The sequence below is a fragment of the Semicossyphus pulcher genome, unplaced genomic scaffold, assembly GCF_022749685.1.
Source record: "Semicossyphus pulcher isolate SPU_LCO1_2020_fin unplaced genomic scaffold, fSemPul1.0.p SCAF_5, whole genome shotgun sequence".
NCBI classification, from domain to species: Eukaryota; Metazoa; Chordata; class Actinopteri; order Labriformes; family Labridae; genus Semicossyphus; species Semicossyphus pulcher.
Window position 1 is genome coordinate 10,428,202 of NW_027211726.1, and position 21,868 is coordinate 10,450,069.

The following is a 21,868-nucleotide window of genomic DNA, read 5'->3' on the forward strand; positions in this document are numbered from 1 at the left end:
GCAGGGGTCAGTGATCATTTCTATGGCTGGTAAAGAAGAACTACTAAAATGTAAGAAACTATAGATTTTTTTTAACCTTTCTAAATAGCTGTATATTTGACGTTTGAAATACTTAAAGCAGGACTAAAACAATCAATTGATTGATTAGCTGAACAACGAAACATATTTTCAACAACTCAAATAGTTGATTAATAAAACATGCTAAACAAAGTGCAGCTTTTCTCTGGCATCAATATATTTGGGTTTTTAGATCAGCTGGAGTCTTTTAAACATGTTGGGTGAGGGTCCAGGAGGTTGTGATTGGCACTATTTACTGACATTTTATGGAATTAATTGATTTATAGATAATTGAGAGTTAAGTCAATTAAATGAAATATTATTAATTACATCCCCAAAAGTGTGAGTGCAAAAAAATTGTGAAGAATGGAAAGAACCATTCATTTTGCTTGCCTGTTCTGCAGGCCAACATATTTTTTGCATTTTTGACTTTTCTCTGCATTAAATTGAGTATTCCTTAAATGGCACGATGACATATCTGCTGCATGTCATTCAGATATATCATAAAAGGAAGGAAAGCAGTTCTTTCTTCATTTTGTCCCCTTATATTGCTGCCCTCTGCCTCTTACACTCCTTATATGGGAAAGGAATTAGTTGCGCGAACAAGGGCGGAAACGCGGCGCGGTGACAGCTGGGTAAATTCACCGACATACAGGAAGAGCAAGACGAAGCTCAGTCTGCCCTGCGAGCCTGCACAGTGCACACTCCCACGGCGAAATTGACAGCGATTTTATCCATCAAATCACTGCTTGACCAGTTTAGCAGGTAAGTGGCGAGCAGTGGATGCGATTTGAAATGAATAGCGCCTTTAACGTTTCCGCTGAAGTGGAAAGATTCAGCGCGTCGCCGCTTCCTCTTTACCGCGGCTTCGAATCATTCATAAATTATTTATTAAATCGGTGTGATGCTAACAAACACACCCGGCTATCCGAGGAAGCTACACTGTTAGCCGCAAAATCTGATGCTTAGCTGTTTACTGAGACACATCTGAAAATGTTTAATCATCCGTTAGTTTTATACTTCTTCTTTCTTCCGCCGAAATGTGGAAACTTCAGTTCTTTCTGCAGACAAGGCAACATTAGCTCACACTGGGAGGGGTGTGTAAGAGAAAAAAAATCCAGGAAATGCCGAAACACACAGCAGACACTCAACAGCAGGGAGGACATATAACACACGTAGGGCTAACTAGTTCTACTACCTTAGCTTAATGTCTTTAAATAGGCTCGCCCTGTCTTTGTCGCAGATGCAGCTTTGACACATTCTGTATGTGTACTCATTGATGAAAAAGCCGTCTAGAACAAGTAAACGCTACTTAAGGAGACGTGTAAACCTAGAAACAACTTACGCTTGCAAAATGTATCATTCACGCATTATATTGTATCAATGTTTGACTTGTAGGTAACGGTTTGGGGGCAAGAAGGGGGAAAAAATTGCCCGGGGCACAAAATTCCACACACCTACCGGCTCTGCTAGCTGCAGTAGCTTTAGCCTAGCTAGCTGGCTAGCTAGCATCCTGCCTTGGCCGTCTGATCGGAACCCCAGTGATCGCATTAACATCAGCGGCTTGAACTTGATTTGGTGTATCCTTCCTTGAGCCCACCGAAGTAAGACAGGAACGAAGGTTAGAGCTCACCGCCATTGCTGTGGCCTACTTCTGCTTCTAAAACAAACAATAAATGTTTTAGTAAATGCTAGTAAATCATAAAGAAGAGGCGAGTTGGACGCTCCCTTCTTTATGTCTGAACGCCTAGCCCCAGGCCTAACCCACTTCGCTGCCCTGCATGCTGATGGTGCTTCATGCAGAGATTTTTGCCTCAAGTCTACAGAAAGTGGGTTTTACAATGCAGTTGGCTTTGGTTATGGCTTTGCATAATGCAGTAAAGAGATAATCCTGGTGTAAATGCCTCGTTAAATCTAGATGTTAGGAGGATATTGTTTATGCAAATTCAAACTAAAAAGGCAAAGGAGTAGCTCATCCTTCTTCTATACAAAAACTTTACATTCAGTAATTATTGCTGCCTTCTTTAAAGTGTATTATTCATGCATTTGCTTTGTAGATAATGCACAGTGGTGTAAACATTAATAGACTGGTATAAATGTAGTTTTAAAGAAAAGCCCTGTGATATTAACCCTCTTTTCTCATGTCAAAAAAAAATTTCCCAAAAGGACTAAAATCCAGCTTGTCTGTTGCAAAAAAGCAGGTTCCAGATATATAGTTTCATTTTTTTAAAAAGGCTCAGAAATTGACATTACACATTAAGCAGACACTACTGGTCATTAGGGTCAATTTGTTGATTATTTATTGACAAGAAGAAATATCACACTATGGTCAATCTAACCATTCTTGCTCTAGGCCCAGGTTCCTCCTCCCGTATTTGGCCGCTTGCCTTTTTAGTGCTTTCAGGATAATCTAAGGAAAATGTTATGAGAGGCTTAATTCCCTGGTGTGAGTCATTGCTATATCTGCCCTCCAGTCTCTGGAAAGTTGTTTCTACTTCCTTGGTGGAGAAGTTTCCCTTTAGCTTGAACATACGTTGTGGTCACTTCATTCAAAGTGCACTTTAGGAAATGTTCTGATGTAGCAGTGAGGATCAAATGCATCTCATTGAAACAGAAGGGAGAAACTGGAGGAAGCTTGTACTGGTCTACTAATCAACAGATTTTTTTAAGCATTAAGGTGCTTGTTTTTTTGGTGTCTATACACCTTAAGGGACCACTCCCTTCCTGTGTTGCTGGTGAGTCATTTCAGCTGAGATCAGGAAATGTAACAGTTGAACTCTGGTGTGTGCAGGTAAACTGAAGTTGCTGCTGTGGCCCCGAACATTGAAGTATTTAGGTCAAGGGTAGTAGGGTGTGTGTCCTGCTTTTATCTAATTTTATCTCTGTGTCTTGTAAAGAAATTAAGATGCTTGTCTTATACGAATGCACAGGGTAGCCTTTAGCATCTGCATGAGACCTACTGTTAGTCGCTCAGATCATCGGGTAATTATTTTAACCCACCTCATGCTGTTTTTCCTCCATGTAGCAAAATCGCTGACTGTTTTGGTTAACCAGTGTTGGGAAGAAAGGAAACAAACGCTACCTTGTGTGTCTGTAAGAGACGCCGAGGGACGTGACAAAGCGTTGGTATTTGACGACTTGGGAAGAGAACAAGTTGCAGCAACACGCACAACTCTGTCTGACAGAGTGAGGCAGAAAAAAGGGAACTTGAGGCGCTTTTAAAAGAGTCTATTTTATCTGCTGTAAAATTAGTACTTTTTGTTGGCCATTATGAGTGTTTAAAATGTTTTTAATTGGCACAAGGTATTGCTAACTCTTATAGTTATATAATGCAGGGGATACCCTACCCTATTGATATGACTAAAACTTGGCCTGAGGGCTGACATCATATACAATCTGCCTCACCCTTTTCTAAGGTGCTGTTATCCTGCTAACAACATGATGAATATCGGCTTTTCTAGCAACTTTTCTTGGTTGGAAAATAGCACATATCAATAAGTTGAGTTATAATTAGTCCAATCAATCCCTTTATCACTGTTTAGTTTATACTAGTGCCACTATAATAAGACACTTTTGCTTGTGTCCAACAATAAGTAAACAAGATTATGAATCACCAGACATTTTTCTACCAAAAGCTGGACTTGAATTTCTGTCTGTGTTTGGTTCATTTATAATATTGCCAAAAAAACTACTGAAGTCTCTTAAGTAGATGTCCAGCTAATCTTTACTTCTGTTAAAGAGATTTAATACAGTTATAAAATATGAGCATGTATGTCAACTGAAGCCTGTTTTCTTTCACAACTTAAAGGGCCAGTTTGCCGATTTTCAACCTCAGTGCTATCATGTTATTATGGGGAGCTAATGTCATTATGGCAGGAAAAAATGCAATTTCGCTCTGTGCCTTTGGAGGAAGCTATCCACTTCTCCAATGGGCCCAGGGAACTCGTTAAACTACACTTCCTCAATCTAGGACGCCCGCCTCCGATGTCATGTCTCGTTCAAAATCGTCAGGTTTGAAATGTAGACTGCCGACCTGAAGATTTTTAGACGATCCACCGATATATTCCTCGCCGTATTTCAGATTCTGTACCGCTCTGAGCCGTTGCCTTTAGCGAAACGGTAGTATTTCACTCCCGGTCTCTCGCTGGGCCGTCCCTTTCAGAGGGAGGGGCGCAATGCATGCTGGTTGTTGTAGGACCATAGAATGGGCGAAACCACGAGCTGTTTGTACAACTTTCTCCACAGCTTAGGCGCCAATTTCAAATAGCATTGCTTCAATCGATTAAAGAGAACACCAGCTTTGACTGACAGAGGCTTTTTCCAGGGGCGAACTGCTCCTTTAATTTACTGAAATGTAAAAATGATACACAACACAAAAATTGGCAATTTTGTTTTAGATTAAATAAGGATTTATCAGCTCAAAAAGTTAAGAAAAAAACTAATGTTTTCACATTTGATAACCAGCACTAAATCACCTTTTATCTCTGTTATTTTAACCAGGAAAGTGTCTTTAAATGTTCCTCTAGCTTCATCTTTCACAGCCAGAAACTCCCTCAGTCATTAGATCTCTACAGATTCAGTTTAGTGAAAGTGAGACGGCGGCGGCCGGTGTATCTTGCATGGTCTTCATTAGTGAGAGTGGCCTGTTTGTCTCCTTTCACTGTCAGCCAGGTGTAAGTACCTGAGACTGCAGACACGCAGACGAAGGCGGTGTCGGGTTACAGCTGTCTTATGTAATGTTAGCCTATCACATTAGGTGTGTGTATGTGTGTGTAAGACTATGCTAGACTTGGATTATGCGAGTTAATCGTGTACTTAATGGGGGAGGTAAGACGAATCAATTGACATGTTTACCTGCCTACAGACTAAAGAGAAGAAATGTGTTGGTGACTTGAGTTAACACCCTCTAGTGCTGTGAAACAAGAATCTGTAAAGGACATATTTGGGATAACAGGGCAGGTCTGCACTCTGCAGAGCGTCAGCAAGAACACGTTGTGATCAACACACTTTTACTCAGCAAGTCCTGACCTGCTTAACAGACCCATTCTTCTTCTTATTTGTTACTCAAGCACCCTAAAGGCAGAATTCAGGGACTTTTACAACATATTTTATCTCCTTCATGCGCTAACTTTGACCTTGCAGGTTAATTTGTCATGCCGCACTGTTTGATATGTGACTGATATTTCACTGGTTCCATATATTGGGGGCAGGCTCAAGATTAAAATCTAATACGTGAGCTGATGTTCCATTAATATTAAGATATGAACTCCAAATGTTTCGACGTCCGACTGATGCAGAAACACAGGTGTTGACATCTGAATGCACGCAGCTTCACACTTCCACTCCTACCAAACCTCTCAGGAATAAATCGAGGGCGCTTACCCACTTGGACTCATCAAGAGCTCTGCTGTTTGTTATTCTAGCAAAGACGGTGATATCCTTCACCTTGTGTCCCAGGAGTTAGTCACTCCCCAATTAGAAGACAACTAAAATAGAAAGCACCACTGCGCCTCGATGGCTAAGAACATTTGACAAACGGAGGAATTGGAAAACAGATTTGTTTTTGCTGCTTCGTCTGTTCGACCGTATGGAAACTGAACTGTTGTTTGCACCGTCCTTCATGTCTTCCTCTATCTAGCAGGTATGGCTGAGTTGGCGGGTCTGGTGCAGCGGCTGGAGTTTGCGGTGGGTCGCCTGGAGTCCATGTCAGGAGGCAGCGCTGGGGGAGATTCTGCCGGGGGAGGTGAGGATAAAACATCAATGAAACAACACCACTTTTTTATGAATAAGATGCCTGATAACACTACAGCATTTAATCATGCCTTTTGTTTATCTTCGGTGTAGCTGTGTCTGCGTACGTCGAGGCCTTTGACCAGATCATCAGTGGTCCAGTTGCCCAGTACTTTTCCCTCAGCCAGCAGATAGGGGGCGACGTCCAGAAACATGTGAGTTGCAGTTTAAGTGCTGATAATGAACCCGTTAAAGGGGCTCGTCCTGTCTCCTGTCTTATTCCCCTCTCTCCTCTTTCAGGCAGAAATGATGAAGCAGGCGTTCACCAACGAGAGAAAAATCCTCATGACAGCCTCCTCCTGTCAGAAGCCCTCTGATGTGAGTTAAACACACTTGTAATTATTCAGTCAGTTAATGTCTCCGTTAACTCAACAGGCTGGTCAATACATTTGCATAATTCATTAGTTACCTCTTCCTAGCTGTATTTATAGTTCATGCTAGGAGTAAGAGGAGTCCTGCTGTAGATATTATCAATGTACCCATTTGATTTTTCATTGATACCAGCCCTACAAGATGTATTTTAAATGATTAGGCGTTATATCATTTTAAGTAGCTATTGATAGGCCCTTAGGCTGGAGATTTACTTGCTTTTAACTATGTGTGCGCATGCTGCCATGCGCTCCCTGCGTCTGCTCGGAGCGTCAGCTGTGCAAGTCCTCAAACATTAACGCTATGCAAAATGCCGTATGCACATGACCGCCAGGGGCCGTGTAGCGGCAGAGGGGATTTGACCGTGTCAACACAGAAGCAGGGACAACAATGGCAGAAAGCTTTGAAGACGAGCTGATAAGCAAAGTCTGCAAATATCCACATCTGTATGATGTGTCATTACCACTGCACAGCAACAGTCTTGCCCGTCGAAGCAGCTGGAGACGGATAAGTTCCATTTTAGAAGTCGACGTCTAAACCTGCAAAACTAAATGGAAACAAGTTCGGGACCGTTGCGACCGTGTGCGGAGGAAAATGTTGGAGAAACCAGGTGGGAACGGTGCCGACGGAGTGTTCTGTCCACCGAACACACAAAAGCTGTCGCTGTGTTCAAAATGCCGTACTATACTCGCAGTACGTACTGATTTGGCCAAAAGGTAGTATGCAGTATGCAGACAAAAGTAAAATGTGCAGTATGCCAAAAATACCGGATGTCGTACTGATTCGGAGAAAATCTCCAGTATGCATCGGACCAGTCTACCTCGCCTACTGTATCCCACAATGCAAAGCACTGGAACGTCACAGCGGCAGTTTAAATGACGGACAGCAGCAGCATTCCAGCAGAAGGGGGCGCTATAGCTAAAGAAGCGGCGGTTATTGTTTACCTGCCTGGCGTAGCATGCTGCAAAATGAATTTGAAAAGCTCCTCCATACTACATACTACCGCCGAACGCAGTATGCAGGGTATAGCATGTAGTATATAGTATGTAGTATGTAGTATGTAGCATGTAGTTTATAGTACGGCATTTTGAACACAGCCATTGCAACCTCCTTGAGTGTCGCCATGTCTGTTGTTTTCATCCCCCACATAAGGTGGTTGCACACAGCCTCAGCTCACAGGTGTGCCCTCTAGAGGTGTTCTCCAGTAACACACGCAGTGCAAATACAAGTATGTGAACAGTTACGTTCGTGACGCAGCTGGTTGTGTTCGCGAACGCAAAGGTTAAAAAGCAAGTACGTCTCTGGCCTGATTTCTCTTTCTGTTTATCCGGGTTAGCCTTAGAGTGTAGATTCTGGTCAATATATACTCGCGTTCCTTGCTTCTAGTCTTTTTTTTTTTTTTTAACATCAAAAACATAAATACAAGCAGCCCAAGTTGAACGATAACAGTTCCTACAGTCCCCTTTTTGTATCATGAAAGCTGCTTTAGTGTGACACGTAGTTTTACAACTCGCTGGCTCTACATTACAGCTATAAATCCAGCTTTAGTCTAAAACATGCCATGCTGAATATGCAATTTATCATTTTGACTGATAATCTCACTGACACACAGGGTCTGAATTTCAAGAGAGACCTGGTCAAGACAACAGCAGCAAAACAAGCCAAAGTTACAGCCTGACATGACTTTAAATACACTGAACAAAAAGGAAGGATTTTAGATGTCTAGAACTTTGAACAAAAAGTCACCAGATTTCAGGACAAAACGTCTCCTGAATATAAAAGTCTAAATCATGAACTTGCTAGAAAAGCTACCATATGTGTGTTTTTATTCCTCCTAACTCTCGTGTCCTATCTCTCCCGTTCAGGCAGTTTTGGCGACCATCATACAGCCGGTGGGCAAAGTGGTCGACCAGGTGCAGGCGTTTCGGGAGCAGAACCGCACCTCGCCGCTCTTCAACCACCTCTCCGCCGTGAGCGAGAGCGTGGGTGCGCTGGGATGGATCGCCATGGTGAGAAGCTGTTTATGACTGTAGTTTGTGCGGGCAGATAAATGAGTGTGTAATTGCCGGAAACGAGCCGCTGAGATTCTGTCATCACAACAACAGTTTCTTGGCTGACACATGGCAAACTGCAACAGAGCTTCACTGTTAAGGTTTGAACGATTAACGTGTTGTTTTGATTCTTATGAATAATACATCAGTTTTTTTTTCTAAATGGACATAATGGATGCATTCATTATTTGTTCGCCTCCTCAAGTTTCTTGAAGATCTCATTATAAACTTGGCTTGTGTGCTGAATTCATTACTTTCACCACATTTTTCAAACGATCACAAGAAGTAGTTCCTCCTTTTTGAGAAGTAACTGGCTTTCAAATGTCCTTTCTTGCTTGGAGTTGGATGCGATCTTTAAATCTGCAATCACTCAATGATCAATAAGTGGAATGAGAAGAAAAATGGCCAACTTTTATGATGATTTCTGGCAGAAAATCCTCTCAGTCATCATTGTAAGCTGAGCTGATCGTCTCCAGACTCTAGCCCCGTACTTCTCTGACTCTAGGCAAGAAAGAAGATCTGTTAAACAACTGGACATGAGTGCATTGTGCTAACCTTTTCTCTTTGTGTCCCAGGCTCCTAAACCATGCCCCTATGTTAAAGAGATGCAGGATGCCTCCATGTTCTACACCAACCGTGTGCTCAAGGAATACAAGGATAAGTAAGTTCAGCTTTGTATATAACGTCGCTTCTTTGTCGACACACTTACTTCAGATCAAATCTAACAATCTGGTGGACTTCCCTTTTAACAGATACGTTGTTTTTAAATGTTTTAATTAAGGATGGGCATTTCCAGTAATCTCAATATTTGAGTAATCTAATTACCTTATGAAGGAGTACTCGCAAACTATCTTTTTTTTTTTTACCATTAAATAAACTTTGCGGTCCGTGTCAGGCGTCAGACACTTTTACATTAATGTAAATAGATTGCCAACAATGGAAAGCAGGTGTAATTTCAAATGCATTTAGCAGCCTTAACAGGCCCTTCAATTGACCTAACATTCCATTGTCAAACGTCACAGTGGTAGCGGACTGTATGGACTTCTGTTCTGTGTTGCTTAACACGTAACTCGCATGTTTTCCACTCTCGTAGCTGTTGTCTGGCGTCATGGTGGCTTGTACCTGGACTCAACCAACACCATCAGCTCATGGAAGCCTTCTCCTTCCACAACACTTAATGGGAGCATATCTCCAGTCACCATGTTCGTTATTAGCAAGCTAATTTGTGTGTGGTGTTACTCGAATAATGACGTCAACAACTCGAGTATTCGTCCCCATCCCTAGTTTTAATGTCTGATAACTAAAAGAAGCACAACCTCTCATATGCAGCCAAGCAGTTTGCTCAGCCCATCTGTCCTCCATCTTTCCCCCTCTAGGTTCTTTTAAGTCTAGTTTCACTGAGTCAGCACTGATACATGACACTGTGACGCATGATGGTGCTAGACTTCCTGTATTTCAGACCTGTAACCAGAGTTCTGTGTTTACGAGCCGACTAGACCTGCAGTGGAAGTTATTCAGACTGCAAGCAGCCTAAAAGCCATTGGATCAAACAGTCATACAGATCTGGACATAGTGCTGTTTTTTTAAGTAGTAAATCTATTTTAAGCAGTAATTCTCTGGTTCTGTGTGCGTGGAGGCTCCATGCTTTATCTGCTTTCCTGTAAGACTCAGAGTACCATCCTCCTTTCCATCTCCTCCTCACAGGGACAAGAAACATGTGGACTGGGTTAAGGCTTATCTCCTCATCTGGACTGACCTGCAAAACTACATCAAACAGCACCACACCACCGGGCTGACCTGGAGCAAGAGTGTGAGTCTGCTAAAAACTAAAACTCAATAATAATCCATTTACAAGCTAAAAACACCCCATTATAGACAAATGAGGATTTTTTTTTATTAATTAACAATTAAGGAATGATCTTTTTTGCACCACAATTTCTAGAATCACTCCTTTTGTTATACATTTATTTATTTAGGTTTTATTTGATGGGGACAAATACAATATACATAGACACACTGAGAACAGCCAGAGGGGCTTTCAAGGGCGTTTTACTAAAGAGAAGTTAGTGACAGAAAAGTAAGAAAGAAAATACATTAAATACAACAAGACACAATTAAGCACACATTAAAAACATTTAAAAGCTAGACATGAGCGTAGGTTTGTTGTTGAATAAAGCAGGATTTGGTAGCTCTTTTTTAAAAGTGGTGAAGTTTGCAGCAAAGTTCAAGCGATCAGGAAGCTTTGTTCCTTTCACCGAAAAAGCTCCGAGCAAAAGATGTTTTACAGAATGGCTCCTTACAACTGCGACTTAAAGCTGCCCTGGTGGAGCAAGTCCATGTAAACACGAGCTTTACATAACGGAAATCAATAAAGTTTGCAAAACTTAAAAACCTGTATTTACTTAAAATGCGGCAATGGTGGAACCTTATTTGTTTTTTAAAAACAAAATTTCAGCTTCTGTCATATGGATATTACATGAGAATGTTCTAGTCAATTGTGCAGCCTTTAAAAATCTAATATTTACACTATTCTAGTTATTTTTTTCTGGAGCTGTATTTTACCCGCAACTTTTAAGAGACCACTCCAAATGTTCCTTAAATCAGCATCTCTCTCTGCGTGTCATAGCCAACCCAATCCAGATCTGAACCCCATTATAAAACCTCCTGAATGAGATCAAGATGAAGATGGATGGTGACAAGCCGTCAGACAAAGACGAGCTGCTTGAATTTATGCACGAGAGGTGTAATTAAAAACCAGGTTATTCCACTAAATATTGATTTCTGAACTCTTCCTGAGTTAAAACATTAGTATTCTGTTTAAACGTGAACATGAACTGGTTTTCTTTGAATTATTGAAGGTCTTATTCAAGGTTTTTTAAGGTTTTCTTAACCAGTCATCATTTTCTGCAAATAATAGACCTAGATGATAATATTTTATTTAGAAGTTGGGATAAATGTCAAGGTTCATTGTACACAAACCTATAAATAGTAGAACCAAAGCTGGTCTCTCAAAGCTACAGCACAGAAATAATTGAGCAAAGGGAATTTAGTAACGCATTAAAAAATAAAGGGATTGCAAACGAGTGACTTTTGTTTGTTTGACCCCGTAAAAATAGATTTACATATAGGGTGTAACATCTTATTGATGGTCAAAACAAGCCTATTCTGAATCGTATTATGTACTTGCTTCCACTAACGGCTACTTAAAAGTCATATAATGGTATAACCATTAATAAATATGAAATGTATTACTTTAAAAAATAATGTCCACTACTTAACACTTGTTGCAGCCTGATAAATCTGTATGTTAATTGAAATGTCACCTTATTGTTTCGCCCAAACGGTAACCACATTTTCTGTCCGCTTCAGGGTCCCGTAGCTTCGGCCTCTGCAGGTGCCCCCAGCGCTCCTGCTGGTGGATGTCCTCCCCCACCTCCCCCCGGACCTCCTCCTCCCCCCATGGACCTCAGCGGATCCTCTGGCGGCGGAGACTCCGGACCTGACAATCGCAACGCTTTGTTCGCCTCCATCAACAAGGGAGGTGACATCACCAAGGGTAGGTGGTCTCAGTGAACAGAAGCACTATTGGTATTTTATATAGTCTTTACCATAGGCAAAGGGTTATACTGCATTATGACACATGATATTATTAAGCTATAAGCACAGATCCATGTTTATATTAGTATCTTTTTACTGTATGGATCATATTGTCGGACAGTTTAATCTATTACAACTCAAAAGCTAAATGTTTCTCTGCCAAATCTAAGTGACGTAGAAGTGTAAAATATTAAAAAAATATATATTAGTAAAAAATATTTGCCAACATGTTATTATAATGCAGGAATAATAGCGTGTCCCCCTTTGTTGACCTCCCCAGGCCTGAAGCACGTGAGCGACGACCAGAAGACCCACAAGAATCCGAATCTGAGGGGTCAGGGTGCTTCGGTACGCAGCGGACCCAAACCTTTCGCTTCCCCGACTCCTAAACCTGCTGCGTCTGCCACCCCCACCCGCACGCAGCCCCCTGTGATGGAGCTGGACGGGAAGAAGTGGAAAGTGGTACGTTGTTGGTTCACCCTTCGTAAAAACTGATCTGAGAAATAACAGCCAGTCCAACTAGAATTATATATTGTCTATATTTACAGGTCCTTGTGTTGAACTCTCTTTGTTTACATTCTTGTTGTCCTCTGTAGGAGAACCAAGAGGGAGTTCAGGGCCTGGTGATCGAGAAGACCGAGCTGAAACAAGTGGTTTATGCTTACAAGTGTAACAAGAGCACCCTGCAGGTCAAGGGCAAAATCAACTCCATCACTGTAGGTAAGAAAAACGTTGTGTTGGATGTTTAGAGGATGTTAAACAAACTCCTCAGAATCTTCTAATTAGAGTTTAAAGATACAGGTAAAAGGGACAAGGCAAGCTAATCAACACTCAATTAAGGTACTTAGACTGCTTCTTGTCAGAGGTATAACTCATACCCCTTTCCCACCTAAATTTAGCGTGTTAACGCGGGTTTTTCAGACCCGGGAAGACCTGCTTATAGATGCCGATTGTCTCTTTTCCCATTGCCAGTGGAGTATACTGCTTTCAGTCTCTCTTCTGCTGCGTCACCGTCTGACGTCACAAACGCGCCCGAAACAGGGTTAGAAAACAGTGAAGATGCATCGTGCCGGAGAGGGGGCGGAGATTAGCGTGTTGACACGGGTTTTGTGTTCCCATCAATGCCAATCATGGCCGAGGCGGTAAATACCCGGGTCTACTGCAGAGTCATTTGACCTGGGTCTGAATGGTGATTGTAGCCTTTCCCACTGCGCAAAATAAGCCTGGTGTTAGTGGGTTTTTTGACCAGTAGGAAAGCGGCTTCAGTGAAATCTGATACACATGATGATACTTTTTTTTTTAATACAGTGTGACCATTATCTCTGATTGTAATAAATTTAAATCTGCATAGAAAAATATGCTGCCAAGTAATCCAGCGATAGTTGTTTGTACCCCCATGGTCACATTGCAAACAGAAACTGCTCATAACTAATTGGGACTACCGTAACATTCGGTGTAAGACGCACTTTTAATACTTTTTTTTTCATTTAAAAAGTGGGCTGTGTCCTATATACTGGTGCAACCAGTATTGGTATTTTATTGTGTCATGGTATTTTGCCTAGACGATATTGCCAAGGCTTCATCACGGACATGCGCCGCCATGATCGTCTGTGCAGCCCCCATCTTTACAACAATTAACGTTACCGTACCAAAGATTATAGAAGTAACTAATAATAGTAGATAGTAGTAGATTAGATGCAAAAAAGGGTAATGTCAGAAAGGTTCTGTCCTCCTAAACGTGTTTGTGTCTCTCTGTCAGACAACTGTAAGAAAACCGGCCTGGTGTTTGATGACGTTGTGGGCATCGTAGAGGTCATCAACTGCAAGGATGTGAAGATCCAGGTGAGTACAGCATGAAGTGTAAAAACAAAATGCTGTTTGTTGTTTTTTAAACGTACTTAAACAGACACAAGGAATCCTCTTTAACCAAACTGCTGACCTCGTTGCGTTTCATGACATCAGCCACCCTGCTCTATTTTCACGCAGCAGCCACAGAGTCGTTGGGAGAAATGTCTGTCCCATCAGTTACAGCAGAAATAAATCCATCCTTTCTCACCAACATGTTGTGTATCATCAGCCGCCACAGGTTTCATACAACTAAATGTTTGTTGTCTCTTCATGTCCAGGTTATGGGTAAGGTCCCCACTATCTCCATCAACAAGACGGATGGTTGCCACGTGTACCTGAGTAAGGACTCTCTTAAGTGCGAGATTGTCAGCGCCAAGAGCTCGGAGATGAACATCCTGGTACCCCAAGAAGACGGAGAGTTTGTGAGTGACCATTTCATATCGTCTGACAATATTCTTTATTTTGCTTATTGTCAACAAATCCACCAATTCATATATCAGAGTATATATGGTGTATTTCCAAACCTCGATTAAACTTAATTCTCTGGACCACAGAGCTTCACGGTTTTTGCCCTGGCTGACATGTTCCTTTATTTCCATTGACGCTGAAGCGCACTGTAGTTTATTTTGAGTCAGTGAAGTCAGATGGATAAAATGCGAGTAGACTCCGGGGCTTTTAGGGAGGGGTCCAAATCTTTTTACTGGTTTTGTTGACAATATTTTTAGCCGCTTCCTTCTTCCCTCTCTTCCTCTCTTAGACGGAGCTCCCCGTTCCCGAGCAGTTCAAGACCGTCTGGGACGGCAAGAAGCTCGTCACCACAGCAACAGAGATCGCCGGATAGACGGGGGGGGCAGTGTGTGAAACGGCCGCCCCTCCTCCTCCTCCTCCTCACCATCCCCACATCCCTTTTTTTGCAAATGCCTTCCTGACTGATCCACCGCCCCACCAGCTAACTCTCACACTGTAGACTGAGATTTGGACCTCATGCGTTTATATCTCCCCTCTTCATCTTCATTTTATCAGCCAATCACAGCTTAAGCTGTCCCTTCCATCAGCCAATGAGAGGACTGCTCGCTTTTATTATCTGGGGCAAATCCTCCAGCCAATCAGCAGGGAGCAGCTTGTCGTTCAAATTGGTTTTTCCCTGCGAGCACTTTTGAAAAAAACATTCCTGAGTTTTGCCAATAGCTGCGATGCTCTGTGTGATATTTTGTATCTATCTGGGTAATGCTAAGCTAAATTTAACATGTAGATTAGCCAACATGGGAACAAGGGTATCCCTGCAAGACAAGCACTGCAGCCAATCAGGACGCTTCAGGCTGTTATTCCTCTCTCTCTCCTCTTCCTCATTCGGAGGGGCTGGTGTGTTGTTTTCAAGTCGTGGCCTGATCGGTTTCTGTTCCATTATATGCAATTCACTGGTGAAACACTTGTCCAACAAAGCTCTTTTAAAGAGGATAATGGCATCCATATCACCTCCGCTGATGTTGACTGTAACTATACTAACATTCATAGTGGATAATAATATGAACAAATAAGTGTCAGAGCACATAAGTAAGTAAAATCACATTTTACACATCAGGAAAATCTCCATCTAGATGATGTTTGAACAATTAAAAATACAAGGAAAATTATCATTCCATGTGCTTTCCCCTTAAACCCACACATAGGACATTCCCGAGAGTAAAGAAAACATTCCACATAACGAGACGTGTAAGAAAGTTTGCGATAAAGAGGCGAAGAGATGTCGGTACAAAGAGACTGAAGGACATAATCACCGATTGTTAAATACGTCACCTCCGCCTCAGTCTCTGCATTGGAAATATCTGCTGTAATCATCTGTATAGATATGAACAATTACTGATGATATTAGTAGCCACGTCCGCACTCTTCGGTTTCCTTCAGCTCTCGATGCCGTGAAGCTGCTCGCTGACTTTTCTTTTATATCGTCTCTTTTCTTTTACCTCCTTTTTATTTCGTTTCTGGGTCCAAAATCAGAGTTCTGCTCATTAGTACTGGAGACATCATTAAAAACGTTGCAATAAAATCTCTTGTTTATGTTTGTCTTTATTGGTTTAAATGTGTATTATGTACATTTACGTACAGTAAGTTGTTAAAAGATTAAATCCAACATTTGAAAACAATTTGACCTCAACAGAGCAGCTCTCATCGGAGTGTCTGTAACACGGTAGTAGACTCGCACATACAGAATCAGCTAAAATTAACATCACAAAAATTGTTTCAACATGCGACAATGATCAGTGCAAAAGGAGTGGATTATGTGCTTCCTGCATCCCGCTCTGCTTATTAAGCTAGTCTGAAAAGTATTGTTGTAAAATCTGAAGTATTTCTTGTTCACGTCTTTGATCTGATTCTTTATTTACTGCAGGATGATTTAACTGGAAGTGTTTCAGCGCAACAAAGGCAGCAGGTTTTCGTTGAACCACTCTCTGGTGAACTGGAGGTGGTCTCCCTTAGATGCCAGGAAAACCAGCTTTCCAGCCTTGTCCATCGCTGCCAGACCCAGACGATCCTGCAAGCGAGGGGGGGGGACATACAATTTTAGATTCTTTTTGGGGGTGGCTTTTTTTTAAAACTTTTATTAGATAGGACAACTGAAGAGAGACAGGAAATGTGGGGAGTAGAGAGTGGGGGATGACATGCACCAACTGACAGACAGAGCAGCAGTCGAGCCTGCGACCAGTGCGACGAGGACTGTGGCCTCTGTACACGGGGCGCCTGCTCTACCAACTGAGCTAAACCACCGCCCGGGACATACAATTTTAATGTTTTTACATCCTTACAAACTGAAATGTCCATAAATGGTAGGATTGGTTTAGTATAGGAGACCATTCCCTATTGTATTAACTTAAGAATTAAAAATGTTGCAACTAAAAAGCAGCTGCAGACAACAAAATTATTCTTAGAAGTGTACGAAATGTCACAATACATTTTCAACTAAAAAATACTATTAATAAGAATTAAAATTGTACGTTTTTACACGATCAGCTGTATTTTCTCATGAGGTAATAAAAGGTGACGAGCACTGTTACCTCTTTGTAGAGAACGCTCTCCTGCAGAGTTTCTGTCTCTTTGGCCTGACCGGTTTTCAGGAAGCCGAACCACTGCACCGGGAATCAGGACAAGAAGGTTAGTGATGCAGCTTTATTATATTAAGTTAAATACCAACACAGCTTTGATGCTGTGTTTTTATATTATAAAAGCAAATTAATCACTTGTGTGTTTTCATTGCGTTACCTCTGTATCAACAGGATCCACTACAGTGTCCTGCAGGAATTTGACCATGACGAATTTCTCCAGCAGCTGAAGGTTCTTCTTGTACGTCTCATTCACAGCCTTTAAAGTGGGAAAAAATTAAATTGATTATGAAAGCTGGAATTGCAATTAAGAGTACAAAAACATGTGATTGTGCAGCATAATTTACCAGAAGTTTGTACATCTCAAGAACATAGACATAAGCACTTAAAAACAAACATTTACTCCTCTTATCTTTTGTGTAGCATTCTACAAAATTAAAATTTCTATTTGCATTTTTTTTCTGTGCAGTTAATAGTTTGTCAAAGTAAAAACAAAAACACTTTCTAATAAGCCCCCTTTATTAAAAGAGTTCAAAAAGTGTAACATAATAATTTATGTGTGCTGTATGCATTATTTACAAGCTGCTAATTAAAACAAAGTTTAGGCTTCTTTGGTAACAATTCTGCTAATAATTTAATTTGTTAATAAATATGTATTAATTTGTTGATAAATTAGTTTCAGTCCGGTCAGTTGCAGCTTTTTTCTACAAGGGCCTGATCAGACAGAGTGCGTTTTGCAGGCTGTGAGACGCAAGACGCACCGCTGCCTTTTCTGATGAAGCCTACGGTTAAAGAAAGGACAGCTCGCGGCGCCTTTTTTTCCTGTTGTCAAGGCAACCACCGAATCATCAGCTGTCATTAACCTAACCGTTATTTTGTAAATTGACAGAAGGCCCGCCTCTACATTCATCCGATTGGACGATGATGAAAAACGCCATGGACGTCGGGTGCTTTTCTGCTTTGAGTTGAAGTTTTTTTCGACTCGACGCGCTCAGAGCGTTGCCTCAAAAACGCGAGGCGCTCAGCAACGTAAAAGCAACGCGCAAAAGGCGTCACTCTCATTGAAAACCACTAAAAAAAAGCCGCCACCAGTTTCTAAAACGCGCTCTGTCTGATCGGGCCCTAAGTGGTAAAAAAAAAAAAAAAGGTCCATCATTTAAAAGGGATTTTTTACAAATTTACAACCCCAAAAAAGTTCTTATTAATGCCTTAAAAGGCATTTATTGAATGATTGGAAGAATGAAAATATTAGTTAGCAAACACCATCTGCTGATAAAGACTATAAAATATGTTTTAAAGATCTGGAAAATGGATGCGTATGGATAATATAAGCTAATTTAGGAAAAATGCATGAATTATTTTATCTTCCATTGTGGTAAAGCTACTAATCAGTCAGGCTCTGGTTCTGCCCTCATACTGACCCTCTCCTGGTTGATGTCGGCCAGAAACAGGCTGTACTTCTTGTACAGGTCATCATTCAAGGGGTCGTGCCAGTACTGCGCCTGCACCAGACTGATAAACACAGTCACAACATCCATCAGTGCTTCACAACAAGAGTCTGTGCAGTGGTGAGGATGACCACATAAAACCAAGGCTGTGAAAGACATCAGCTTCAAACGGAATAAACAATAATTCAGAGAAGGAGTAAATTGCATCTTACTGTTTTTGAACCAGTTCAGTGTACGCCCCTTCGTTTAGAGCTTTGCGGATCATGTCACAGATGCGGGAGCTCTCTCCAGGACATCTGGGCAGCCCGTACACTCCTGAGGATTCACACAGTGATGAAGTCTGTTTGTTTTAACTTGTTCAGACAGAGTGTTTGATAATGATGAGTCACATTCACAAGGTCTTCAAGACATTTAAAAAAACATGATGGAGGAGACAAGAAAAATGTCAATACAGCAGTTGTCTGGTTAAGACAAAAGTAGTATTATTCACAGCTCACAACATGAGGAAGAACTACAAAGACATGGTTCAGTGACACCAAGCAAATTTTATCTCCAAAGGAAGATAATAAAATTGTTCAAAGGAACTTTGTTATATAAAAGAGAATATTAATTTGCCAGAGATGCAAAGCAGTTAAAAAAAAATATCTAGTGCTATGATCAAAGCTCCAGAAAAGTTAATAAATGGGCAAAATTAGCTCATGAGCAGTACGTTGGACACTGCTTCTAAAGCTGTCAATTATTCTCTGTACCCGTCTCTTACTAAGTACTAAACTATCTTTGGAAAGGGAAGTGAGCTGAAGTGTTGTTTTCGCTTTTTCATTGTGAGGTTACCTTGTTGCTGGCCGCCGACAGAGATCAGGGTTTTCATTGGTGGAGAGGGACAGCGCTGAGCCACCGCTCGTCTGTGAGGAGAGGAACCGGGAAGAATCAAAGCCAGTTTCCTCATTTTTGTCAGGAGACGAATAACTTTGAACTTAAAACAAGCTCGAACAGAGGCTGCAGCCTGAGAATGAAGCTCAGGATTTCAACCTTACTATCCTGCATTTCTCAAATATAAAAGATATTGATATTTTTTAGGTACTTCATTTAAATCAGGCAAGAAGGGAAACTATACGAACACAGAATTTATCCAATTTCCACCACATTCACGTAACAAAACCGTACAGTGTCCAGAACAGAGGTTACGTACAGAAACTGTGCCCCCTGGGAGAAGCCCATAGCATTGTATCCTCCCTTCAACTTGGGGTTCTGGGCCAGCTGGCTGCACACCATGGACACCTGCTCATTCACGTCCATGAAGAACCCATTTTCTGTGTCCTGCAAGAGGAGAAACATGAAAAGTTGAGCATGACAGACAGATTAAAAAGAAGAAAACGAGCACCGTGCGGCGTCACGGTGTTACGACACATCAAAGCAGAAAACGACAGAGTCCATGCTGGCTCGCTATGAATATTAACACTGAGAAATTACATAGTGGAGTTGTAAAGGAGCTATTTTTCTGATGTAACCTCTGCCACTAGCTCTGCAAATGTCACAGAATAGGAATCCTTACAAGTCATGTGGATGTTTCAATCACACCTGCTGTACTGCTACAAACCACATCATGTCACTTTGTCAAATCATACAGACCAGCTGTTTGCCTTGTAATTTTGACTTCAATCGGTCTCATATGGTTTCAATTTATATTTCTCCCTCATTTTATATACTTCTAATTATTTATGTTATGTATTTGAATCTTACGACTGGTTGGTATACATGTGACATTTTGGGCACGTCATATTTTAGTTTTTATTGAATGTTTGTGCCACGGTGAAAAAGGCCCTGATTTCTCAAGCAAACAAAAGGCTGATTGAAGGCAATGAATCGATTGATTCTCCACTGCAAAAATAAGTCTATAAAAAGATAAATGTTGAAATGTTTATCTGTGTCAAATTACCTCAAAGACATTCCCTCCAATCATCAGAGACAGCACGTAGATGCCAGGGATCTCCTGCTCGATCATCTTCTGTATGGCCCCCATGCTGAGCGGGTTACAACAGCTGTCACCTGCACACACACACACACACACACACATGCACTTCATTTTAAAAATATCGAGTTAAAAATTACTTGCTTCACAATGCAAACTTATATAACCTGGATTGGTATCTCAAAGATGGCCGAGCCATTATTTAAGTCTTCGTATAGCCTTAAAATATAACACAAAGGAGAAACTCAAACATATGTGGAAAATATAATCTCAGTAAAGGAACTCCAACTATGTCTTAATTTTTTGGAAACATGTATACAATTATGCAAAGACATTTAGGATGTTTGATGTGATTGATTCTTGGTTTGTTTGTTTTTATTTTACTTTTTTTTTTTAGATTATTGTTTGGGCCATTTTCTTCCTTTATTTATAAGACAGCCGAGGAGAGACAGTGAATACTGGGAGAAAAGAGTGAAAATTCTGTAAATCCAAAACCCGATGTAGTTAACATGATATGAAACAGAAAAAGAGCAGGAAGTCTCCATATTTGAGAAGCTGAAAACAGCATCTTTTCCATTCAGTATTTCAAAATTACTCTCACGAATAAGCTGGTACATAATGCAAGTCTTATACAATGTTTCTTCTGTTCAGCCTTAAAGTTACTGAAGAGCAAAAAAGATGAATTTTTAAAAGCTTAAATAAATAAGTTTGGATAAAAATTGTCGCTCCAAAAAACTGAATGTCATTTTTTAGCATCTCAATTTTTAAAAATGGGCAGCACAGTCCCTCACCCATCCCATGCCATATCACCAGTGGTACAGTCCCATTGTTAGAGTTATAAACTGGGCTGCCAGCAGCCAGCAGCACTGGACCGACCAGGAGGAAACACACGAGGACTGATGTCATCCTGGACCCTGAAAAAACACACATACACACACATACACACACATACATACAGGGGTTCACAGTGTTCATTTTTGTGTTGCAAAATACCTCAAACTCTTCTTCATTTTGTAACATTAAATCAAGACTAAACTGTGTAACTTGGATGAATAACCAGATCCATTGTAAATCTACTTATTGTCACATACTGTCTGTTAGTGTGGTTTATAATCTATTTTCTAATGTATTAAAACTGCACAATAATTTAGCTGTTCTGACTGATACTTTCATTAATTCACTTCAGGGGGTAATTCAATTAATGAAACTGAAACAGAAAACTAAGCTGAATGCATTTTATGTATTTTAACGTGCGTTTAATGCATTCTTATTGCACAGACTGTCTCCGATATATCAGCAAAACAGCAAGGCTAAAACAGAGAACTGGGCCGGGAATCTTATTTATAAGAGACAAACATATTTCCAATGAAGGAAGTTAGCCCGAACAAGCTAACTAATTTATCAAATAAATCACTGACGTAATCTCCTTATAAATATAAACTGCATGACATTGATGTTGTTAGTAAAGCTAAAATCTATCAATTTTTAAAAAGCGTAAAGTTTGATCTAATTTGCCTTTTTATATGTCCCAAAAATCAGATATTTCCATAATCATTACTCACCGTTTCTGTGTCCTTCCTGCTTGTGTTTGTTGGACTGTTTGTCACATGATTATGTTTGGAGTGAACAGCCAATCATATT

The 21,868-nt window shown here is 40.9% G+C and overlaps 2 protein-coding genes across 3 annotated transcripts; one reads left to right on the forward strand and one right to left on the reverse strand.

Annotated features, from left to right (window-relative positions):
* The first annotated feature begins 705 nt into the window (after positions 1-705).
* cap1 (CAP, adenylate cyclase-associated protein 1 (yeast)) lies at positions 706-15,759 on the forward strand. Of its 2 annotated transcripts, none has more exons than XM_069680985.1 (13): positions 706-822; positions 5,696-5,800; positions 5,902-6,002; positions 6,088-6,165; positions 8,082-8,225; positions 8,843-8,928; positions 9,972-10,077; positions 11,637-11,823; positions 12,145-12,326; positions 12,461-12,584; positions 13,624-13,706; positions 13,991-14,134; positions 14,470-15,759. In XM_069680985.1, the coding sequence occupies exons 2-13, from the start codon at positions 5,701-5,703 to the stop codon at positions 14,551-14,553; spliced, it is 1,419 nt and encodes a 472-aa protein (XP_069537086.1). In that variant the 5' UTR covers positions 706-822; positions 5,696-5,700; the 3' UTR covers positions 14,554-15,759. The 2 variants fall into 2 exon arrangements, with proteins under 2 accessions (XP_069537086.1, XP_069537087.1); XM_069680986.1 differs by having other exon boundaries at positions 5,699-5,800.
* A 2-nt stretch (positions 15,760-15,761) lies between these two features.
* On the reverse strand, positions 15,762-21,814 carry ppt1 (palmitoyl-protein thioesterase 1 (ceroid-lipofuscinosis, neuronal 1, infantile)). The gene is made up of 10 exons (XM_069680987.1): positions 21,790-21,814; positions 21,019-21,141; positions 20,195-20,304; positions 19,448-19,575; positions 19,090-19,160; positions 18,471-18,573; positions 18,232-18,322; positions 16,971-17,069; positions 16,766-16,837; positions 15,762-16,245 (listed from the first exon to the last, which is right to left on the reverse strand). The coding sequence occupies exons 2-10, from the start codon at positions 21,131-21,133 to the stop codon at positions 16,123-16,125; spliced, it is 912 nt and encodes a 303-aa protein (XP_069537088.1). The 5' UTR covers positions 21,134-21,141; positions 21,790-21,814; the 3' UTR covers positions 15,762-16,122.
* Between the last annotated feature and the right edge of the window lie 54 nt (positions 21,815-21,868).